The sequence below is a fragment of the Mus musculus genome, chromosome 18 (assembly GCF_000001635.26).
Source record: "Mus musculus strain C57BL/6J chromosome 18, GRCm38.p6 C57BL/6J".
Classification (NCBI taxonomy): Eukaryota; Metazoa; Chordata; class Mammalia; order Rodentia; family Muridae; genus Mus; species Mus musculus.
The window spans coordinates 77,444,059-77,465,874 of record NC_000084.6 but is presented as its reverse complement, the minus strand read 5'-3'; the positions used below and the strand labels follow the sequence as shown (position 1 = coordinate 77,465,874).

Here is a 21,816-nt window from a genome sequence, read left to right as displayed (position 1 = left end):
TCATGGAAGGAAGGAAGAGGCGGGGTGCCAGGAAGTTTCCAGTGCAGAAAATGATCTTGTATGGCATCCTGGCATAAACACCTGATACTAGGCATTTACCAAAAACACTCGGAGGGATCTCCTGTTTGTTAGCTTGCCCTTCGCTGTGACAAAATCCCAGAGAAAAACAAGTTTAATGCCGGAAAAGTCTTAGTCAGGGTTTCTATTCCTGCACAAAACATCATGACCAAGAAGCAAGTTGGGGAGGAAAGGGTTTATTCAGCTTACACTTCCACACTGCTGTTCATCACCAAAGGAAGTCAGGACAGGAACTCACACAGGGTAGGAACTTAGAGGCAGGAGCTGATGCAGAGGCCATGGCAGGTGCTGCTTACTGGCTTGCTTCCTCTGGCTTGCTCAGCTTGCTTTGTTATAGAACCCAGGACTACCAGCCCAGGGATGGCACTACCAACCATGGGCCCTCCCACCCTTGATTGAGAAAATGCCTTGCAGCTGGATCTTATGGAAACATTTCCTTAAGGGAGGCTCCTACCTCTGTGATAACTCCAGCTGTGTCAAGTTGACACACAGAACCAGCCAGGACAGGTTCAGAGTTTCAGAAGCTTGTCCATAGATCCTTGTTCCTGTTTCTAGACCTGTGTCCTGTGTCCTGGTAGTTGGGAAGCAGAGAGTGCAGAGATGCTGGGAAAGGCACATTACCCCCCGCCCCACCCACCCCCAGGGAGCATCCCCAGTGACCTGCCTCCTCAAGCTAGGTCCAACTCCTGCTTCCTACCATCTAATAATGCTGTCAAATTAGAAATGCATCCGTGGATTAATCAGCCAATAAAATTAAAAATCAAGATTATCAGGCTGGGTGTGGTGGCTTGTGCCTTTAATCCCAGCACTTGGGAGGCAGAGGCAAAGAGGCAGAGAGAGGCAGAGAGAGGCAGAGGCAGAGAGGCAGAGGCAGAGGCAGAGGGGCAGAGGCAGAGGCAAAGAGGCAGAGAGAGGCAGAGAGAGGCAGAGAGAGGCAGAGAGAGGCAGAGGCAGAGAGGCAGAGGCAGAGGCAGAGAGGCAGAGGCAGAGGCAGAGAGGCAGAGGCAGAGGCAGAGGGGCAGAGGCAGAGGCAGAGGAGCAGAGGCAGAGGGGCAGAGGCAGAGGCAGAGAGGCAGAGGCAGAGGCAGAGGGGCAGAGGCAGAGGCAGAGGGGCAGAGGCAGAGGCAGAGGGGCAGAGGCAGAGGGGCAGAGGCAGAGGTAGAGAGGCAGAGGCAGAGGCAGAGGCAGAGGCAGAGGGGCAGAGGCAGAGGCAGAGAGGCAGAGGCAGAGGCAGAGGCAGAGAGGCAGAGGCAGAGGGGCAGAGGCAGAGGGGCAGAGGCAGAGGCAGAGGCAGAGGGGCAGAGGCAGAGGGGCAGAGGCAGAGGCAGAGGCAGAGAGGCAGAGGCAGAGGCAGAGGCAGAGGCAGCAGAGGAGGCACAAGAAGGAAATCATGAAAGTCAGTGCAGAAGAGCAATAGAATCCGGGCGAAAGGTCGGGGCAGAACACTGTTTGGTTGGGCATTTCTTTTCTTGCTGGGGGGGTGGTGGTGGTGGTGGTGGTGGGGTGGGGCAGTCCTTCCACAAACACAGCGGATCCTTCAGCAGGCAGATCATCGTGACTCTATTAATACTAAACTCACGCATGGCAATTACATAGAGCAATGGACTCAGCTTGACTTTCTGGACAGACAGGCTTTGCAGAAGCTTGGTATCATAAACAGCTGGTACATGGGGCGCAGGGGACTGGCCTGGAGCAGAAACATAGGTTTCCTCGTGTGCTCTAGCCAGGGAGAGCACCCCCAGACTAAATCAGAGTAGGAACTTTTGAACTTCCAACCAGAGTAGGAAATCCTGACACCTAGGTCTGGCCCCAAGGTCATTCTCTGGTCTGGACCTGTGTCTCTTTGGAAAATGACGTTGCAGTTTGCTGGACTCAGGAGAGAGGACAGATTGGATGTTTTTTTTTTTTTTTCCCTGTGGTTCCTCTCAGACTTATCAAATGTCTGCAGCGTTGGGGACAGGGACATGGAAAGTGGACTGATATAATTCAGTGGTTAGCTGTCTCCTTCTCCAGAGTATTTACTAAGCAGCAATGGCTTGCCTTCCACGTGGGCACACGTACCATGTGAAAACTTCCTGCAGTGCTTAACTGTTGTCAAACAGTAATACAAATTGTGATACAAATTACAGGGTTAACGGTGGTGGAGAAATTTTGTGTTTATAATGAGAGCATAGATGAACAGACATTAGTGGAAAAGGGAATGAATGAATGAACAAATGAATGAATGAATGAAGCATCCTGGACTTAGGGGCAGGCAGGGTGTTTTGTTTTGTTTTGTTTTGTTTTGTTTGTTTGCTTGGTTGGTTTTTTTGAGACAGGGTTTCTCTGTGTAGCCCTGGCTGCCCTGGAACTCACTCTGTAGATCAGGCTGGCCTCGAACTCAGAAATCCGCCTGCCTCTGCCTCCCAAGTGCAGGGATTAAAGGCGTGCACCACCACGCCCGGCCTGGCCTGAGGCAGGCGTTTGTGTTGAACAGGGTGTGAGAGGAAGTGGACAACGTGAGGGAAACAGGGGAAGCTAAAATCCACAGGCCATAGCTTTGCAAAGGCAGCTTGACTAAGACCCTGCCTCCTTTGCAAACACTGGGCCCCTTGATGACCACCAACAGTCCACCAGCCTCTCCCTCACCCGATTTTAACCTTCTCTCTTCTGAAGCAAGAGTGAAGAGTTAGGGGTGAGGATTTAAAGATACTGGCTCCCAGCGCATGGAGAGACTACCAGAGTGGGAGGAGGCTGTGGGCAAAAGGCAGTTGCCAGCAGGAGTCTCTACCAAGGAACTAAAACCTTTTTCTTTCTCTATTCACAGCGAAGACCCCAGGACAGCAAGGGCAAGAAAGATGAAGGGGAAGAGTCAGACACAGATGAGAAATGCACAATTTGTCTGTCTATGTTGGAGGATGGGGAAGATGTGAGGTAAGAGCCAGTTCCTTGACTCCTCCCCTCCCCTGCCGCCCCCGCCTGCATTTCTCTCAAGGGTACTAGGAACTTAGTCACTGTCCTGCATACTCTAGGAAGGACGCACACACTTGGTGTGCACCTCAGGGTGCCTGGGTGCTAGGGTGTCTCATGATTGCACCTGTGAAGTTAGGTATGGACTATTCTAGATGTGGAAACCGTGAACGTAGAGTCATGGAGACAAAGCATGAGATTGGCTTGGGTGGGTCTAAGACAAAGCCAAGGCCTTTATGGAAGAGTGTTTTGAGATTCACTTCTGGTCATGGTTTCCCATTTCAGCCGCAGCCTCACTCCAGGGTCTGGGTTCCAAGAGCTTTCTTCACCAAGTCTCCAGTGGTCCTTAGCCCCTGCTCCTGCTGCTAGTCACGTGACTCTTTTTTTTTTTTTTCCAGACGCCTACCTTGTATGCATCTCTTCCACCAACTGTGTGTGGACCAGTGGCTCGCCATGAGCAAGAAATGCCCCATCTGCCGAGTGGACATTGAGACACAGCTAGGAGCCGACAGCTGAGGGAGGAGCTAGCCAGTGGACACCCCGTTTCCTTCACCAGGTCCCCCCCCCACGGCCATAGCCCTTGCAGCCAAACTTTGCCTTCTGAGCCATTTGACGTAGAGAAGAAGCCTGCAAGCACATTTTTTTTTTCTTTTTGGTGGAAAGAGGAGTTGGTAGCGGTGTCTGAGGGAGAGGAGGGGTAGGGTGGGAAGACCCACCCATCAGGAATGGTGACTGCCTCATCGCCTTGCTGTGCAGCTGGGAGGGAGCTGGCCGTGCCTAGAGCAGGGGCGGGAAGGGGGCGCCCCAGCTGCTGAGGACTGGATGTTATCTCGAGGGTACTAGCTGGTGATCGGCCCCTCAATCCTGACCTTTGAGGGATTGTGTATATACCTCTTGACCACGTAGAAACCATGTAGGGGTCTCTAGCTATTCTGTGGATGGCAGCCAGAGCATGTTAGCTTAAGAAAAATGTCGTGTGTGGTGCTCTCGTCATCTGTGGTGGACATGTCGCTATTACTGAACTCGCACCAAATATTTCTCATTGAGTTTCTTGTTTTGGTGCCTGACCGAACCAACCAACCAACCAACCAACCAACCAACCAACGACAGCCCCAATCTTCCCATCTTTATGAGCGAAAAGAAAAAAAAAGAAAAAGGAAAAAAAAAAAAAGAAAAATCAAAGGTGAAAAACAAACAAACAAACAAACAAGCCAAATTCTGTTTACGGTGAAAAAAGTTGATAATTTTTCACCCAGGTTGGGAGGGGGGAATCCTCGTTTGTTGTTTTGTTTTTTTTTCCCCCTTGGGCTTTGTTTTTCTCATGTTTACAGTGCACGGAGTGTAAGAGGGGATGGGCTTAAAAGGAGCAGACTGGGTCTCACTGGGTTTCTGAGGCTTTCAGGCAAGGTGAGGAGGGCAGAACCCCAGCCAGTGAGGGGGTTCCCCACCTTGCAGTGGGCTCCTCAGTCCTCAGGCCCATGGCTTAGCCCCAGTAGCTTTCCTAGGTTCCACACTGAACCAGGGAGGACAATGCCTCCAGCTACAGCCTACCCTCTAGCCCCACCCCACCCCAAGAGCGTGTTCCTGGGAGCCAGCAGCCCCTGCTCACTCCAGTTCCTAACCTTCTATCCTGAGCTCTCATCTTGCCACAAAGAGGCAATGTAGCCACTGCCTCCCTATGCAAAAATATTAACCAGATGAATCAGACGGCACAGCATCGGCAGTGTAGACTTGGCCTCGGCTAAAGTGCTCTCAGTTAGCATTGGGCATCAGGGCAAGTCCACAACCTTGCGAGCAACTTGAGCTTCCTCCAGGATCCTGCTTGATTAGACCCTCAGAGATAGCCATTGTTTCGAGACTCCTTGGCTGGGCTGGGAGGCCCTTGCCCCTAGCCTCATGATCCTCTGATTCTTCTGTGATCTTGGGAAATTCCTTTTCTTTCTCTGTGCCTCAGTTTCCGTCTCCTTCCAGTGGGGAGAAAGAACCGTGTGTCCCCATGCCCCCCCCCCCCGCCCCACATCACCTAGATCTGAGAGTTAACACCCTCCAGCCCTGATGTGCTTTCGGTTCTCTCAGGGGAGTCTCTGAGGGTTTAGTGAGAAAGGAGACGGAAAGTCCCAAGTGACACAGTATTAGTGTATGCTTTCTGTACCGCTCCGAGAGATGGGAGGACAGAGTTCTGGAGGTGGGGGAAATCTGCCAAATTCTAACTCGAGTGTAGCTCTTAGTTGTGTGCAGAAAATACCAGGTCTCCTGGCATTCTTTAACTGTCCTTTGCCCCTTACTCTTCTCAACCCACCTCCTCTCTTCCCTCCTCCCCCTCCCCTCCTCCCTCCACTTCTTCTCCCCCACCTCATTTGCACTGCTCTCGGAAACCTCAACCCGTAGCCAGTCTTAGTGTCCTCGTATGCTCAGAGCAGGAAATGGTATGCTGATCAGATAAAAGGAGAAATTCCACGAAGTTAAACAAGCCCAGGATAAGTTTTGGAGTCGTGACCAAAAAAAATGACAGTGGCCAATTGGACTTGAGAGAGATCCTTCCAGGACAACCATCGTGAAGGAATGGCTGCCTGCCTCATCCCAGGCCCCGTCTTCTGGTGTGTCCTTCAATCTCTGTGGACTGCCTATTGGGGTAGGGGGGCAGCAGGTGTTGAGGAAGGTGATCACTCAGGCGATGTCTCGGCCTGGCGGAACTCTGAGGAGTGGAGGAACAGCACACAGTGCTTATGGTGAAGGTCAGGCGTGCTGAGTGTGGCCTCAGTCAACTCTGGTCGCCATCGAGAACACGGTCTCCAGTACAAAGGCTGGCCCAGGAAAGAAAGTCAGGGTGTTAGAAAGCTGCCGACCAAAAGCCACAAGAACTTGTGACTTCTTTCCTGCTGCTCCTCTGATGGCTGTGTCCAAGCCGTGATGTCCTCTGAAGATGGCTGTGGCTCAGAGGTCATTGGGGGTGGTCTAGGTGGGTCACTCCTCTCTGAGGCCACTCTGTTCTTTCCTTTGAGGCTCTCCTGAAAGGCTGGTAGGAAAAGAGATTGGCAGGGACCCAGGAGGGAACTGGAACCAGTGTCCCAGATTCTAGTCCTGGCTCTTCACTGGCAAACTGGGAGATGCTGGAAATCCCCAACCCCATCCCAATGGCTTGCTGGGCCTCAGCGTCCTCAGCTGTGACACAGGGAAGTTGATTGGATGCTCCCTAAATTTCTCCCAAAACACATCCAGTGATTCTTCCTAACATCAACACATCCTTCACCTCTGTAGAGTTGCCCTCAGCCAGCCTTGCCGCTGAGAGGTCTCCTGTGCGCACATACATACACCTGCTTCCGAGGCCCTGGCACACAGGCCGAGTGAGAGGGCAGGGCGGGTTCGGCTTGCTTCCTTTTTGTTCAGGCTCTTTGAACGCTCCAGGCTAACATTAGGACCTGGGCAGGGTAGGGGTTGATCCTTCACCCCCCTCCCCTTTCCACGTACTTGGAGTCCTTGTGCCCTGGAGCAGCTCCCATTTCCAGGCCGAGGGTGGGAGGGCTGCCGATTGGGTGGAGAAAAGCCAGTGCCTCTGCCCAGTCCTCCGACTGGTCAGGAAGCCAGGAAGGAGCGGCGATGAGGCAGGTCCAGGCCTCAGCATCTCACATCCACCATATCCAGGAGAGAGACATGCGCAGTTCTCCTGCTCAACTCAAGGGACTCAGACCCTTTTCTGACTGAGACGCATGAGTGCCTTTGACAAGTTGGGCCTCCTAACCGCAGCCACGGCGCAGCAGGTCCACCTCGGACACCAATCAACGCCACGCCACGAATCCAGCTGGGCACAGGCAGAGGGCAGCTGGGGCTGCACGTTGTTCCTCCACCTGCCAAGGACCCCAGTCTCCCCGGTCACCCTCGCCACCACCTGTGACAGGCCTCAAGCTCCTCTCCCGCAAAGGCCCCCAGCCTCCGTGCAAGCATTCTTAAACTCTTTACGCCTAACGAACAAGCACAGTTTTTTCAACGGTGAAGAAAAAGCACCAGACTTGTTTTCCTGAAGAAATCCCCCAAGCCCCAACCCCGCCTGTGGGACAAACATTCCCCGCGTGGGGCTGTAGCAACGTCTGTCAGGTCCCCCTTGTGTTTCATCTCCTGCGCGCGCGTAGAGCAAATGCTAGAGCGATTTCAGCTGATAGAAAAACAAAAAAGAAAAAAAAAACACAAAAAAATTAAAAAAAAACATGGCACGTTGCTAGTTTACAGGGTTTTGTGAGTTTAAATGCCTTATATTTAACAATCATAATTTATGACTAACTTGTAGATATCGTGGGTTCTTATTTAATTATTTTTATAGTTGTTTTGCATTTTTAATTATAATTTATTTATTTAGAAAGGATACTAATGTTTTTTATTGCTCCTATTACCTCATTTTGGCGTCGTTTCTGGGAGTGGAATGCTTTGCATGCGTTGGTACGATGACAACTGCGAAACAAACAAACAAACAAACAAACCATTTTAAATAAAAGTCTGCGAACTTTATTTTGTCCAAACTATCAGGGTGTGTGATTGCAAGCTGTCCTACTGTGGTGCTGGCCTCTTTGGATACATTCCATACGAAATGCAAACCTTTGATTCTGTATGCTGTGATCTAGTGACAAGCTCCAATATAGTGAGTGTATTTAGCACATATATAAATATTATTTGCACTCGTCAGCAGACTGGGGTAATCCTTTCACTTGTCACTCGTGCCCCCTCCCCCAGGCCTCTTTCCCCACCTCAAGTCTGCTCTCTGTCTTCCCTCCCCTCCCTACATTCCTAAGCCCTCTCATCCCTCTATCCCGAGGACAGTTACTAAGCTATACTTGGGATCCCACTCAGAAGGTTTCAGAACTGGGGTCCTTCAGACACAATGAATATGCTCATCTGAAAGAGAGGCTGTTTTATTAGGTGGGGCCCAGAAGGCCCGCTCTGATCAAGGGTAAGTCAGTCCCTGGACCCCCTGAGTCAGTCCTCAGCTCCGAGAGAGGGAGTCTAGAAGGGTGATCTCTTGGTTCACCCTGATTAAGAAAGAATATGTCACCGTCCCAGGTGAGACCACACAGGTGGGTCTCTCTCTCTCTCTCTCTCTTCTCTCTCTCTCTCCTCTCTCTCTCTCTCCTCTCTCTCTCCTCTCTCTCTCTCTCTCCTCTCTCTCTCTCCTCTCTCTCTCTCTCTCCTCTCTCTCTCTCCTCTCTCTCTCCTCTCTCTCTCCTCTCTCTCTCCTCTCTCTCTCCTCTCTCTCTCCTCTCTCTCTCCTCTCTCTCCTCTCTCTCTCCTCTCTCTCTCCTCTCTCTCTCTCTCCTCTCTCCTCTCTCTCTCCTCTCTCTCTCTCCTCTCTCCTCTCTCTCTCCTCTCTCTCTCTCTCTCTCTCTCTCTCTCTCTCTCTCTCTCTCGGGAGAGATGAAAAGGGAAAGGGTGAAAGGAAGACAAGGAGAGGAATGGGGAACATGGGGAACAGAGAGAGTCAGTTAGGAATCACCTTAGAGGTCTGCTCATAGCAGCGGCCCACAGAGTCCTCTCTATACAACATCCTGCAGATGCAAAGACTAGCTAGATATGTCCTTGGGTTTGCAACATGGACTCTCTCAAGGTTAGGTGGTCAGTCCTAGAGAAGGAGCGGATGGCATAGAAGACCCAGACCATGGTGTGGGGATTTCTCCCACCCCTAATCTTGTCTGGAGCCTTTGTGGTTAGGATACCAGTCATTGACAAGAACTTGGGGAGCAGCAGAATTATATCCTGCTTTCTCCCCAGCACCCCCTCCCCTTTGCCTATGTTTCACGGAGGCTGCAGACAGAGAGGGCCTGCTGTGGACTTAGAGGGCTCTGAGTCCAGTTTCATTAGCTGTGTGAGCAACGGCAAGGGACCTTAAGGAAGTGGACCCTGGATTAAGCCCGGAACACTGGCATGCTGACCTTCCTCTCTCCTTCTCCTCCTAACTCAGCCCTCCTCCTCCTCCTAACTCAACCCTCCTCCTTCTCGGCTCTTGACATCACTGCCTTTGCCTGGTGGGTAGCTCCACCTTCCACGGGAAGCCCCATGGGTTTGCATAGCTCTGGCACGGAGGAGAGAAACCCAAGAGCTGGGGTTGCCACACCACCTACCCGTGTGGCTAGACCACGTGTGACCCCTCAGCTCCATCCCCGGGACGGGGTGTCTTGCTTGCTGCTGCCCAGCTTCTCTTCTGCCTCTACCCTGGAGCCTTGCTTTTCTTGGAGATGGCCTGTGGAGTCACCCACCACGCCGGTGGAGCACAATTACCACACTGCCAGGCCTGGCAGACACTGCCTCCCGCAGAGCTCCTCGCGGGCTCGCTGTGCTGTTGTGTGGGGCCAGAGTAGGACAGGCCCTATGCTCCGGCTGGCAATGCCCCGCTCCTGAGCCTCCCCACCCTGTGGGGTGAGCTTTATTCCCCTCAGCTGTGGTGAGGGCTGCACCAGGTCCTCCGAGGGGGCTGTTTGTTGCCCCTGGTAAGTGAAAGGATTACCTTCAGTGTTGATTGTCCTTTTTTTGTAATCCTCCTGCCGTTCTGTTCTGTTGTGTGCTGTGCAACATTTTGCTACATAGACTATTTTATAGCAGAAAGCTAGAAAAATATTTATTATGACTACTAAAGCAATAGTGTATCAATGAATGGGCGGAGACATTAGGAATTGTGTAAATGCTTAGATTCACTTTGGGTGGATTTTTTTGTACTTTATTTATAACTAATAAAAATGATCTGCATTGCTAACTACACCTCAGGAGTGCAGAGTGTTTGTTTCTGTGCCTGCCCGAGGCAGGGCGAAGAAGTTTCTAAAGAACCTCAGTTGGCCAATGTATTTCCCCAAAGGCTCGTAGGTTGCTTGGTCCCCGGCTAGGCGCTTCCTGAGAAGGCAGCCTTTATGGGGGGGGGGGGGAGCTAGAGGGAGGATGTTAGTTACTGTGGTTGGCCCCCCAGTCGTACCATGGGAACTTAACCTCCTCTTTACTCGCAAGCTACCATGTGGTAACCTTCTCTGTCACTCACTCTCTTCTGCCATAGTTTTCCGCTCCTCTGACTGGGCCCAAAGCAACAGGTTGACAATTGTGGACCAAGACGTCCAAAACCGTGAGCCCAAATAGACTTTTCTTACTTCAGGTGTTTGACGAAGCCAAAGAAAGCTGGCTAACTCAGTCCCCCTCCACTTTGGCCCCCCTTTTTGTCTCCCAATAGACTCATTCCTATAGCCAAGGATCAGTCCTCAAACTGGCCTGTTTTCCAAACTTTATTGATTTTCAAGGGAGATATTTCCAGTTTTGACCAGCTTTCGAACATAGCCTCTTGTGTGTTTGAAGTGGATACTGTTCCTTGTTCTGCAGTAAAACACACCCCCATTTGCATACCTGGGGTGGGTTTCCACCCCTTCGTAAGAGTCCAGACTCATGGGCCAGGGGATATTCCCCAAAATGTGTGGTCTCAGAGAACTGGGGGAAAAATCACTTTATTTCATAAGCTACCAACAGACCAGAACAACCAACTTAAAAAAGAAAAAAAAAAGCAATAAATATTTTTTTGAAAAGAGTGGTTTTAGGTTCATAGGAAAAAGATGCAGGCTAATTGTAGAGAGTGTGCAGCCTCCCTCCCTTCGCTCTCCTCTGGTGTTAACATCGTTCATTAGTGCTCTACATGAGCCAATATTGACACATTGCTATTAAAGTCCGTAAGCTGCATTATGTTAAAGAGCCATTTAATCAGCTTCCGTCTTTTTTTTCTTTGAATCCAAGAGCCAGGCTTCTTCGTCCTTGTCTTGCCTCCAACCAGGTGCCATGTCTGCTCTGTGAACACGGGCAAAACCCTGTCTCTCTTTGGTCTTGACAGTGGCTCAGCATCTAGGTCTTGCTCTTGAGCTCAGGCCTCTGCAGACACAGCTCCTTCTAGCTCCTGTTTCTACTTCAGATGAGGAAGAAGGGGTAGGGTGTGGTTGTGGGGTAGATGTGGTGGGGGTAGGGAGAGCTTCCCTCCTGGACTTGACACCCACTCCACACCCAGTCAGCCTTCCTGGCCTTTCCTCCCGCTTTGCCAAGGCTCTGCCAGGAGGAAAGTGGTTTCTCGGGAAGCACGAGGGCGGATTCTCTCCAGGCTCCATGAACTCTGGCTACGATAAAGATGCTCAAACTAAGGAGGAGCAGAGCCTGTCCTCACCCCTGGGCCTCCTGGGTTCCTCTGGGACATGCCTGCAACAGTGTACCCTGCCTTCAGCTTCTGCTGCCCCAGAAGCCCTTGGCATCCCCAAGCCTTCTCTTGCCAGGTACTTTCTTGTCTCAGACCCAGCAAACAAGTCTCCACCCACACATGCATGGCACTGAATGGCTTTCTAGGTGGGCCAGCTAGTTCTCCTTATGCCCTAACCCACTACAACAACCGTTCCCCCCCCCCACCCCGTTTTCTCACTGTGGATGGAATTCTTCCTGACATTTATTCAATGAGAAGCTCTGACCTTGCTGTGGGCTTCCATGCTACCTGGTAGCTACCTGACTTAGAAGTTACATAAACTCTCTATGCTTCACTTTCTCCACCGATTAAAATTGTAATAAGCAACACTATCTGCTCCATTGGCCTTTATTTTATATTTTTAAACTTCTTAGCACGTTGAAAACAATCACATCAAATAAGCACACACAAAAATGGCATAGATGACATAAAAATGCTGTGTGCATGTGTGTGTCTGTGTCTGTGTGTGTGTGTGTCCGAGTGTGTTGTGTATATGAGTCTACTGTGTCTACTACTTGTTTTTTTTTTTTTTTGGAACAGCATAGCTTTGACAACCACAAACTATACTGTTCGGTTTGGTCATGGAATTGTAGTTTATAAATCAGGGTGAATGCCTTCAGCTACATCTATATCTCTTGGCTTCCTAAATCAAGAGTTGTGTTATTGGGGCTCTGGGTTTCCATGGAGTGTTTAGCTTAAATCCACCGATTCTTTGTTACCCTCCTCAGCACGCCAGTGCAAAGTCATTAAAGTGCCATTGGATTCAGTATATACTTACAAGGATTGTCACACCCATGAGCCACACGCAAGTTGCCTTCACTATTAGATAGTGGCGCTTTAAAATCTTAAAGCTTTAATTTGCAACTGAAGGAAACTTCATGTTAGATTTCCTACTTTTTGGCATTCAAATACAGTTGTGATGCAAGGTTAACCCAGAAGGCAAGCCCTCCAGTCAGACCATCTGTATCTTTCCAAAGTACCCAAGGCCTTGCCAGTGTTTTATGGTAACTGTAGGGTAATAGAATACTTGGAAGACGTCGCTGGCTTTTGTTTATTTATTTTATTATCATTATTAATTTATTTATTTCTGAATTTGTTTCCACTGGAAAAGAAAAATATCTGAAACTGTGAAAGTCACACATACACTTCTTAAAGATCAAATCGTCGATGACTAGAAGTAACTAGCGCCGTTTTCACAGTTTTAACGGGGACATTGTAACGGCCCGATGAGTGTAGCAGTTCCCCTGCCATACCCTGCAAGCACAGGAATGGCAGAAAAGACCATGTACACAGCGACAACCGGGAGTCTCCCGAGTGAGCCATGGAAACTGAGCAGCAGAGCAGTTATCACACAGTACAACAGTCATCGCACTGCTCTGCAGTGCAGTCCTGACTGCACGTAAACTTCAGAAAGCTGCTGCAGAGCATGCCAGGGCCAGGGCCAGGGCCAGTGATGCCCCACCTCCCCCCAACCCCTGCACCGCCTTGCATCTAGGAAGAGAGAGTACACAGTCTGAGTATGACAGACACACCAGAGTCAAAGGGACAAAGCACTAAGACTTGGGTCAGAGGATGGGAGTCTGTGCCTTTGGCCATAAAACTTACCTTAAATGTCCCCATAGATATGCCTGAGACAGGCATGTGTCCAGACTGGCCTCACATTTACCATGTACCTAAGGATGGCTTTGAACTTCTGTTCCCCTGCCTCCATCTCCGGAACGCTGAGATTACAGGTGAGCACCACCATACTTCTTAGGCATTGCTGGGGATCAAGCTCAGAGCATTTGTGAAAGCCAGATAAGCCCTCTACCGGCTGAGCGACATCCTTAATCCCCGGCTTTAAGCACCACAAAATGGTTAGCCTTTTTCTCCAATGTCTTTAATTTTCCTGAAACAAAATAGTCGAAGCTGGAGGAATTTGGTGAAATTTTGTAAGATATGTACTTATAAAACCTGGGTTAACTGTTCAGTCCACTGCAGTTTAGGGCTTGAGTTAAAAATGTGAGGGCTTGGGTGGAAGCATGCTAAAAAGACAAGTTTAAAAAATGTTATCCCAAGGTTCTAGATTCAAAGTAGTAGTATAAAAAGTATTTCTTCAGTTTTCTGTCCCAATCTGTATGCAGATATTCACTGTATCTATTAACAGACATACTACATACAGTGCTAAAAACACCTCTTGTATAGTATTTCAGTGCTTTGTAACGAGTTCCGTTAGAGTGGGCCAGCGGAGTCAAAAGAATCAGGTTTGATAGAAAGATACATAGGAAACTGAGGAAAGATTACTGTGCATGTGTCCCTAAATGTCATTGTCTTTTCCAGGCGACTTTGCCTTTGAGGGTCAGTGAAGGAGCCCATCTGACGCAGTTTATGTGGAGAGGATGTATCTACTATGTTCATTGCTCACACAAGTTAGAAGCACACAAATTGTTACAATTGGTTACAAGTTACAATTGTCACAGTGCTGTAACGTTCTGCTTTGGCACTTAGAAACCCATCGGTGAAGTTTCCATGGGGCTTCTAGTCCCTTGCCTCCAATGAGTAGAGATAAATCTTCACAGCAGTCCTGCTTCTTGAGAAGAAAGCCCTTGTCCATCTCTGGAGCCCTGAAATTGATACCCAGAAGGACGGACGTCATCCACAGGGAGTGAGGTTTTATACTGCACCAAGCCATCTCTACAGAAACTACTGGGGTGTTAGAGTCTTGGAAGGACACACACTGAGAGAAAAGTATTTTGGTAAACTGCTTAAGGGGCCACCATTAACATCTCTAGTTCATGATGGTCCACGCATCTCAAGATTATACATATAACTAACTTGCTGTCTTGTGTTATCTGGTAAATACCCCACTGGAGAAATGATGAATCTTTTATTCTTTAAGGTCCCTGAATTGTCTTCTTGCCCCCCTGTCTTTGTCAGGGTTTGTATTTCTGCACAAAATATCATGACCAAGAAGCAAGTTGGGGAGGAAAGGGTTTATTCAGCTTACACTTCCACATTGCTGTCCATCACCAAAGGAGGGACTTCTGTTCCATCAGAATAGGAACTCACACAGGGTAGGAACCTAGACACAGGAGCTGATGCAGAGGCCATGGAGGGTGCTGCTTACTGGCTTGCTTCCCCTGGCTTGCTCAGCTTGCTTTCTTATAGAACCCAGGACTACCAGCCCAGGGATGGCACCACCCACAATGGGCCCTCCCCCCTTGATCACTAATTGAGAAAATGCCTTACAGCTGGATCTCATGGAGGCATTTCCTCAAGGGGGGGCTCCTTTCTCTGTGATAACTCCAGCTTGTGTCAAGTTGACACACAAACCTAGCCAGTACACCCCCTATCCCCAAGTTCAACAGGAGGGACTTCTGTTCCACCAGTGGGTAGGATGCTAGGATTTGTGCAGCTGTTAGTGTTTCTGGATAAATATCAATTGAAAAGTAGAACCTGGAGAATTGGGGTCCCAGGACCTTGTCAAGAGTGTTTTAGAGACCCTTCATGATAAACAGGGCAGGTTTGCTGTAGAAGAGTAGACATGTTATTCTCCACTGCCCCCTTCTACGGTTTTCTTGAAAAACTGGGAAATTGCACTTCGTAAGGAAACTACTTTAGATTGGCCAGAACTCAGCTCAGCAACAAGCTTTCTTGGATGTTTAGAATAAAGATGTTCCCTGTACTCGGAGAAAGAAGCCCTTCCTGGTCCCTCAGCCCACAGAGCTCTGCTTTCATTTCTACTCTCAGGCACGGTACCACACTGGTGGTGGCTCTGCTTTCTGTCAGCATCCGAATCTTCATGTTCTGCTCTGAGCTTGATATTTGGGTGTCAGCAGAGCTGATGGACCTTTGCCTTCAGTGGGAGTACTTGACAGCATCCTAGCTGGGCATGAATTCTGTCCTCTTGTTGGAAACCACAGTTGCACAGAGTTGTCTCAAAGACCTGATGAAACTTTTCTCTCAAAACTGGCCTCAGTGTTCAGGTCCCTGCCCCCTCGTCCCCCTCACCCTCCTTTGTCAGTTGCCTGCTCTGCTGCCTGACTCTGGCACAGAGTTCTGACTGTGGGAGGAATGCTTGAGGTTTTTGTGAAGGGGGAGGGTCTGTTTTCTCTCCTGCAGGCCTGGCCACACTTCTTTGCCAGTTGCTCAGGTGATGCATTCTGCTGTCCATGGCCTCAGAATGAAAGTCAGACAGGATCTGCCCTGAAGGGTTCCTCAGGGACTCATCCTCTTTCAGATCCAGGTAGATCTAACTAAGCTACATCAGTTCTTCCACAGAAACTTAATAGTGCTTTGTTACAAAATCATCTCCCAAGAAAACAAAGCAATTTCCTTGCTAGAGTCTTCTGAGAACTTCTAAAGTTCTCCCAAAACAATCTCACTAGGCATGTGTGTGTGTGTGTGTGTGTGTGTGTGTGTGTGTGTGTGTGTGTGTGTGTGTGTGATTTTGGCATTTTATGAGACACAGAGGTAAGAATTCATTTCCATCCAGAGAGATGAAGATCAAAAACATTTCATTGCGTAAAAACTTAGGTAGATTTCTCATGCTCAGTATTCTTTCATGATGTTCCTGAAACCAACCATAAGACAAAAAGGCCATGAGTGGCGTGCTTGGAGCTCGAGAAGGTTCCGGACAGGGTCCAGGTGTCTTCTTCCTTAGTGTCCACAAGGAAGAGTATTGTCCTGTAACCCATGTCCTGACAGGACCAACTTCCTGTCACAGACGGCAGATGTAATAAGAACATGAAACAGAGATTATTGCTGTACACTGTGTCTGTCTCCAAACAGTGTGGTCCCTTGATGTGCAGTTGACATCAAGCCCTCTTTCTGTGCTAGCAGGTGAACAGCCTTGCTTTTTAAAATTCCTGTGACGGTTCTTGCTTCTCTTTTCTCTTTGGGGACCTCAAGGAAAGGGGAGATTTTTATCTTGGGGAGAGAGTAGGATTTCTTTGTAAATTCTCTTAGGAGATTTTTCAGGGTTCTTATATGTCTCCAGCCCTTCTAACATCTCCTGCCACTTGGCAGCTCTTCCTTTTTTTCAGGGTGCTAACATCTGACTGTTTTTATCTCCATCATATTAAAGGAAGAACCGGCTTCTATTGGCCAGCCACTACTCTTCCCTATGGGTTCCTGGGTCCTCAACAAGTTTATCAGTTGAGTCCCTAGAGTCCTCCATGCTGAGGCCAGAAGTGGAGAAGGACAGACAACAAGGCCTCTGGCATGAATGCAAAGGAAGGCTGGACTCTGGCCTACTTTGTTATCACCAGGCTTGTGGCTGCTGCACCTATTGTTGTCCTCTGTCCTAGGAAATAACCAAGGGACACTTTTGAGATGCCCCAGGGAGGGACCTGGCTTTGCCTCTCACTCTGCCTACTTTGCTTCTCAATAAACTCCTTCCCTGAGCAATTCTGAAAGCAGGCCCCCTGGGACAAAGTCAGACCAGCAAGGGCCTAGGATGCTAAAGTTAGAGGAGGTGCTCAGCCTCAGCAGCAACAAATGCAAGCCTGGCACCTGAAAACGGGCTCCTCACCTTACATTTCCCGTCTGGACATATTGCCAACATCACCAAAGTCTTGGTCTCAATGGAAAGATTTTCTTCTATCTGCAGCCCCGCCCCCCCCCGCCCCCCCCCCCCCCAGAATTCTATACCCAACAGTGCTAGCCCTGAGCCCAACAGGAAGGGAAACAGTCCCTTCTGGGAAAAAGCTACAGTGTCACCAGATCTTTCCCTGCTGCCAGTAGGTCCCCAGGTCTTTGCTGGTCCTGCTCTGTGACTGGCAGGCAGGCCTGCATGTCATCTCTTCTCTGGCCATGCCCCTGTCTAGAGCTCATAGTGAAGCAAACAAAAGATGGAGTCTCCCCCTTCCAGCTGCTCATCCCCTCCCCAACGCCTCTCGAGAATGAGAGCTCACACAGGTAGCAAGTGCTCTCTCTTTTTTTTTCTTCAAGGGTGGCTGCTGCTGGAGCTTCATCTTTCCTCAACTATTTAGGGGCAAGTCTGCCTTCAAGACTATTTGGAGAGAATTATAGTTGCATTGCTTTCGAGTAACTCCTAACAACCTATTTCCAAATAAACATCCCTGGGGGTCTACTTTAAAGAAAAGATAAAAGCCCTCTGCTGTTAGCACAACTTATTTACATATAAACGGCTGCACTAAGTCCCTGAGAACACTTGGGCTCTTAAGTAGGTTCAGCAAACCTAGTTCCAGTTGGTTTTCTCAGTCTGTGGGCTAAAGAGGTCTTTTCAGGCAAGATGTTGATGAAAGTAAACTCAGCTTAGTCCAGAGGTATGTTCTCAGCTCTGATTACGTGCCATCCAAAACAGAATTGTGGGTACCCAAGGCCGGGTTGGCACCAGGCATCCAATGTTCTCTACACTGAGGATGGAGGGCTCCACCATACTGGGCATGGAACAGGACTTGCAGCAATAGAGGAGATGGGAAAGGAGCCTGGGATGAGAGGGATGCGGAAGGAGCCCCACATGGCCTGTGGGAAGAGACCCTCTTTGGTCCTTGTTTCTCCTGGCAACAGAATGGTCCAGGTGATGTGGAAAGGCTGTTTGTCCACTCTGTTTCTATCAGCGGAGTTGGGTGCCTTCTGGCTTCAGGAAGTTTGCCTGGAGGGTGGGTAGACGTGTCTCTGGGTTCTCATTAGTGCCGAGACTGGTGTTTTCTGTCTTTATGAAAACTATGGTTTTATGTATGTTTCTGTATCCATGGCTTTCAGAGGAGAGTTCTGGTTTATTTTTCTTTTTGTTTTTATTTGTGACACAGGGTCTGACCACACAGAGCCCAGGCTGAGTTCAGACTAGTAATCCTCTTGCTTTGGTCTCCTGAGTGCTGAAGCTACTGGAAACATACTACCATGCTTAGTGGTCCTGACCCAGAGTGAGCTAATGACAATAACGCATGGAGTAAAATGTTATCTACACGTAGGAAGTGTGTGTGTGTGTGTGTGTGTGTGTGTGTGTGTGTGTGTGTGTGTGTGTGTGTGTGTACTTGTATGGGTTGGCATCCCTCATGTGAAATGCTGGAGGCCAGAAGTACTTCAGATTTTGTGTTATATCTTCATATATATATATATCACATCAGAGATGGGACCCCAAGTTGAAGCACATTCGTTTACATCTCATATGCACCTTACACACATAGCCAAGGTAACCTTATGCCATATTTTCAGTGCACCTGTGTTTTGACAGTGACCATTCCTGAGAAGTTGGCTGTGGAATTTTCCACCTGTGGTATCCTATCAGCATTCAAAAAGTTTCAGAGTTTGGACTATTTTGGATTTCAAATGTTCTAATTAGGGTGGTGCTTAATCTGCATTTATTCATTGTTCATCTACAACCAGAATATGGAGGGTAAAAGTTGGAGATGAGTCTATTTAAATTTGAAGATTAAAACTCGTTTACTCTGAAAAATGTTGGTTGAAGGATCGTAGAGTAAGAAACACTTCATCACCTGGCTGAGAAGACAAAGGACATTTAACACACTCAGGGGGAAGGGGAAGACTAAGATGAAACCCAGTGGAAAAAGAAACTAACAATTGGCCGGGTGAGGGAGCATCTTCAGCACTAGAAGTCTCCCCAGGGAGGTGAGGTCAGAGGACCTACAGGCAGGAGGGCTGATTCAGTCCAAGGAGCAGTTAGACTTCCGGGTTTCCCCACAGCCCTCCCTGCTGGGCCTTCCTGACGTCTCCTGCACCCCACACTTCTGATAAGGATTCACCTGCTCTCTGAAGAACTTGGTGGATCACCATGGACCAGGGACAGTGACCTCAGGGATGACGAAAAACCAAAGCAGCACATCTTCTCTGCTTTGTGTGTGTGTGTGTGTGTGTGTGTGTGTGTGTGTGTGTGTGTGTGTGTTTGTGTGTGTTCTTTAGACAGGGTCTGACTGTGTAGTTCTGGCCTGGTTGGAAGGTCCCACACTTACAGAGGTTAATCTTCCTCTGTCTCTGCCCCCACCCCAAGTGCTGGGAGTAACTGAGTGCATACCACATTCAGCTGCATGCCTTTATTAAACATGCAAGTCCCCAGTTTATCCTCTCAGACTCTGGTGTGACCTCTCCTACTCCTCGGAGCTTGTCCTGTCTCTTGAATGGGTATAGGGACCACTGACCAGAAGAAAAGATGAGACACGAGGTAATACCCATGTAGCCTACAAGGCCACACAGTACTGGTGTCCTTCAGTGGACTGAAGATATAGCTTTGGGGTCAGGGGGGTGGGGCAAATCTGAAAGAGCCAGGGGAGAGGATCAAAACACTTAGCTCTCGGATACTAATTGGTGAGAGGCCCAGAGGAAAACCTAGTTTGTGAGCAAAATCCAGAAACCATGCTAGGCTGGAATGTCTCTTCTCCGGGGCTTACAGCATGGATATGCAAGTACAACCAAAGGCATTCCAGACAGTTCTGTAATGTTAAGGCATCTACAGAACGTTTTTTTCCTATAATTTTCCAGAAGGATGATGGGTAGGGTGGGACCAGGATGCATTTCAGCATCACTAGTTGCCACAAAGAATCAGCTTCCTGGGCAGGACAGTCTTCTGTCTAAGATGCTGTGCATGGGCAGGAGCTCAGAGATTTAGGGAGAGCCAGAAAAGGCAAAATGAAGAAGTGTGTTTACTGGGCAGGAGGCTAACTGGGAATACTAGAGAATCGGTAACACGGGAGATGCTAAAATCTATGCTCATCTTTATGCTTCAGCCCCGGTGTTACCTCGTTAACTCCTGAGGCTGAAGTCAACCTGGTAGTTACCAGGCAGCCTCTGCCTCCACAGTGGTGGGCTAGCCTCCAGGCTGCAGCCTCCTTATGAGGATGGAGAGGCTTAGTTCTGATTCTTCTTCCTGTAGAGGCCACAGTGGATCAGGCACTGACAGAGCATGTAGTCACAGAGGGTAGCTCCTGGAGAGTGGACATTTGGTTTGTTTCTAATTGCCAAGGAAGTGGAGGCAGAGCGAACTTCCACAACTTGCCTAGGGTTGTTTGACCCAGACTCGTACTCCATGTTCAGGCCTTGGCGTCATGTTCCAGGGCTCTCCAGGTATGCTCAGAGGAAGCAGGAGATGTATGGAGAGGTCCTTTATCTGAGTGTGTCATTAAAGATGTTTTCTGCCTTAAATGTAGCACATGGTTTCAACCTCCTGCTTCTCTACCCTGATGTCTAAGACACGAAAGCTCCCATTTCCCGATTACTTAATGGAGCAGAGCCACAAGCCTCCAGCCCTTGCTTCCTCGTTGTCTTCTGTCCAGAAATGGTGACTCAGATGGACGTGGTGGCTCATGCCTGTAGTTCTGGAACTGGAGGGGCTGAGGCAAGAGGATCACCCCAAGTTCAAAGCCATTCTGGGCTACATAGTGAGACAAGAAAACCAACATTGAGTCCACTCTTTCAGACGCACATGTAAAATGCGTGTTTTGTTTTGCTGCCTTCACCAGCTTCTCTCTGGCTCTCACACTTCACATTCAGTTGCTCAGTAAAGCTCCGCACCATTGAACCGTTCTGAAAGACTCTCGTTTTTGCTCTTCTTGTTAAAGTCCCTCTTCTCTCTTGCTCGGATGATGATCGGGGCCTCTCCTCAGATTTCCTGACTGCGGACAATGCAGCAGTCTGGAAATGCCCACATGTAAACTAGACAAGGCTCCCTCTGCTCCTAATTCCAGTAGCATCCCATTGCTGCCCAAGCACATGGCATATGCTCAAGAAGTCTCCTGAGACTTTTCACTACTGAGCTTGCTAGACGCTTAGCTCTGTCAAGCTTACGCTGCCTTGTCACGTGATGTTTTCCCACATTCAAAATTCATCCTTACTTTTTCCTCTGTCTGAAAGGCCTTTCCCTCTGATGCACACATGACTGGTCACCTCTCCTTCAGGGATTGGTTTACTCCACGTCATTTTCCCACCGTTTGAGTTAAAGTAGTCCTATAGACCTCAATTACATCTTTTCCCTACCTTATTTCTCGTTATTATAAAATTTTATTTGACATAAGATAGTTTATATTTTTTAATTAATAAGACTTTAAGAACCAGAAGGGAAGAGTTTACTACTCTTTCCAGAATTGCTTGGAATTTGGGTGAGAATGGCCTCCATAGGCTCATAAACTTCAATGCTTGGTTCTCAGTTAATGGAACTCTTTGGGAAGGATTGGGAGATGTGGCCTTGTTAGAGGAGTTGTGCCAGTGTGTGTGTGTGTGTGTGTGTGTGTGTGTGTTTGTGTGTGTGTGTGTCGGGGGGGGGGTCTTTGGGGCTTCAAAATCTCACACCATTCCCAGTTAGTCTTCTCTTTATTTTATGGTGGTTGTATCAACAGGCAAGCTCTTCCCATGCCAGACTTTCCTGCCTGCCGCCAAGCTCCCCACCATGATGGTTATGGACTCACCCACTGAAGCTATAAGCCAATGAACTCTTTCTTCTATAGGTTGGCTTTGTCATAATGCCTTAGCACGGTGACAGAAATGTGACTAAGAAAATTCGCTAAGATATCTTTGTAGATGCTCAATAAATGAATACTTATAAACTGAAGCAGGACTTCTGGTGTTCACCTTTCCCAAACCCAGGAGTTCCCTGAGACAAC

The 21,816-nt window shown here is 48.9% G+C and overlaps 1 protein-coding gene and 1 pseudogene across 1 annotated transcript in view; one reads left to right on the top strand and one right to left on the bottom strand.

Annotated features, from left to right (window-relative positions):
- Positions 1–9,765, top strand: part of Rnf165 (ring finger protein 165) — a 109,027-nt gene extending 99,262 nt beyond the window's left edge. Inside the window, exons 7-8 of the mRNA NM_001164504.1 lie at positions 2,885–2,991; positions 3,426–9,765. Of these exons, the coding sequence (NP_001157976.1) occupies positions 2,885–2,991; positions 3,426–3,543 (225 nt within the window). The 3' untranslated portion in view covers positions 3,544–9,765. The remainder of the gene's footprint in view (positions 1–2,884; positions 2,992–3,425) is intronic.
- Positions 14,585–16,271, bottom strand: Gm18090 (predicted gene, 18090; annotated as a pseudogene).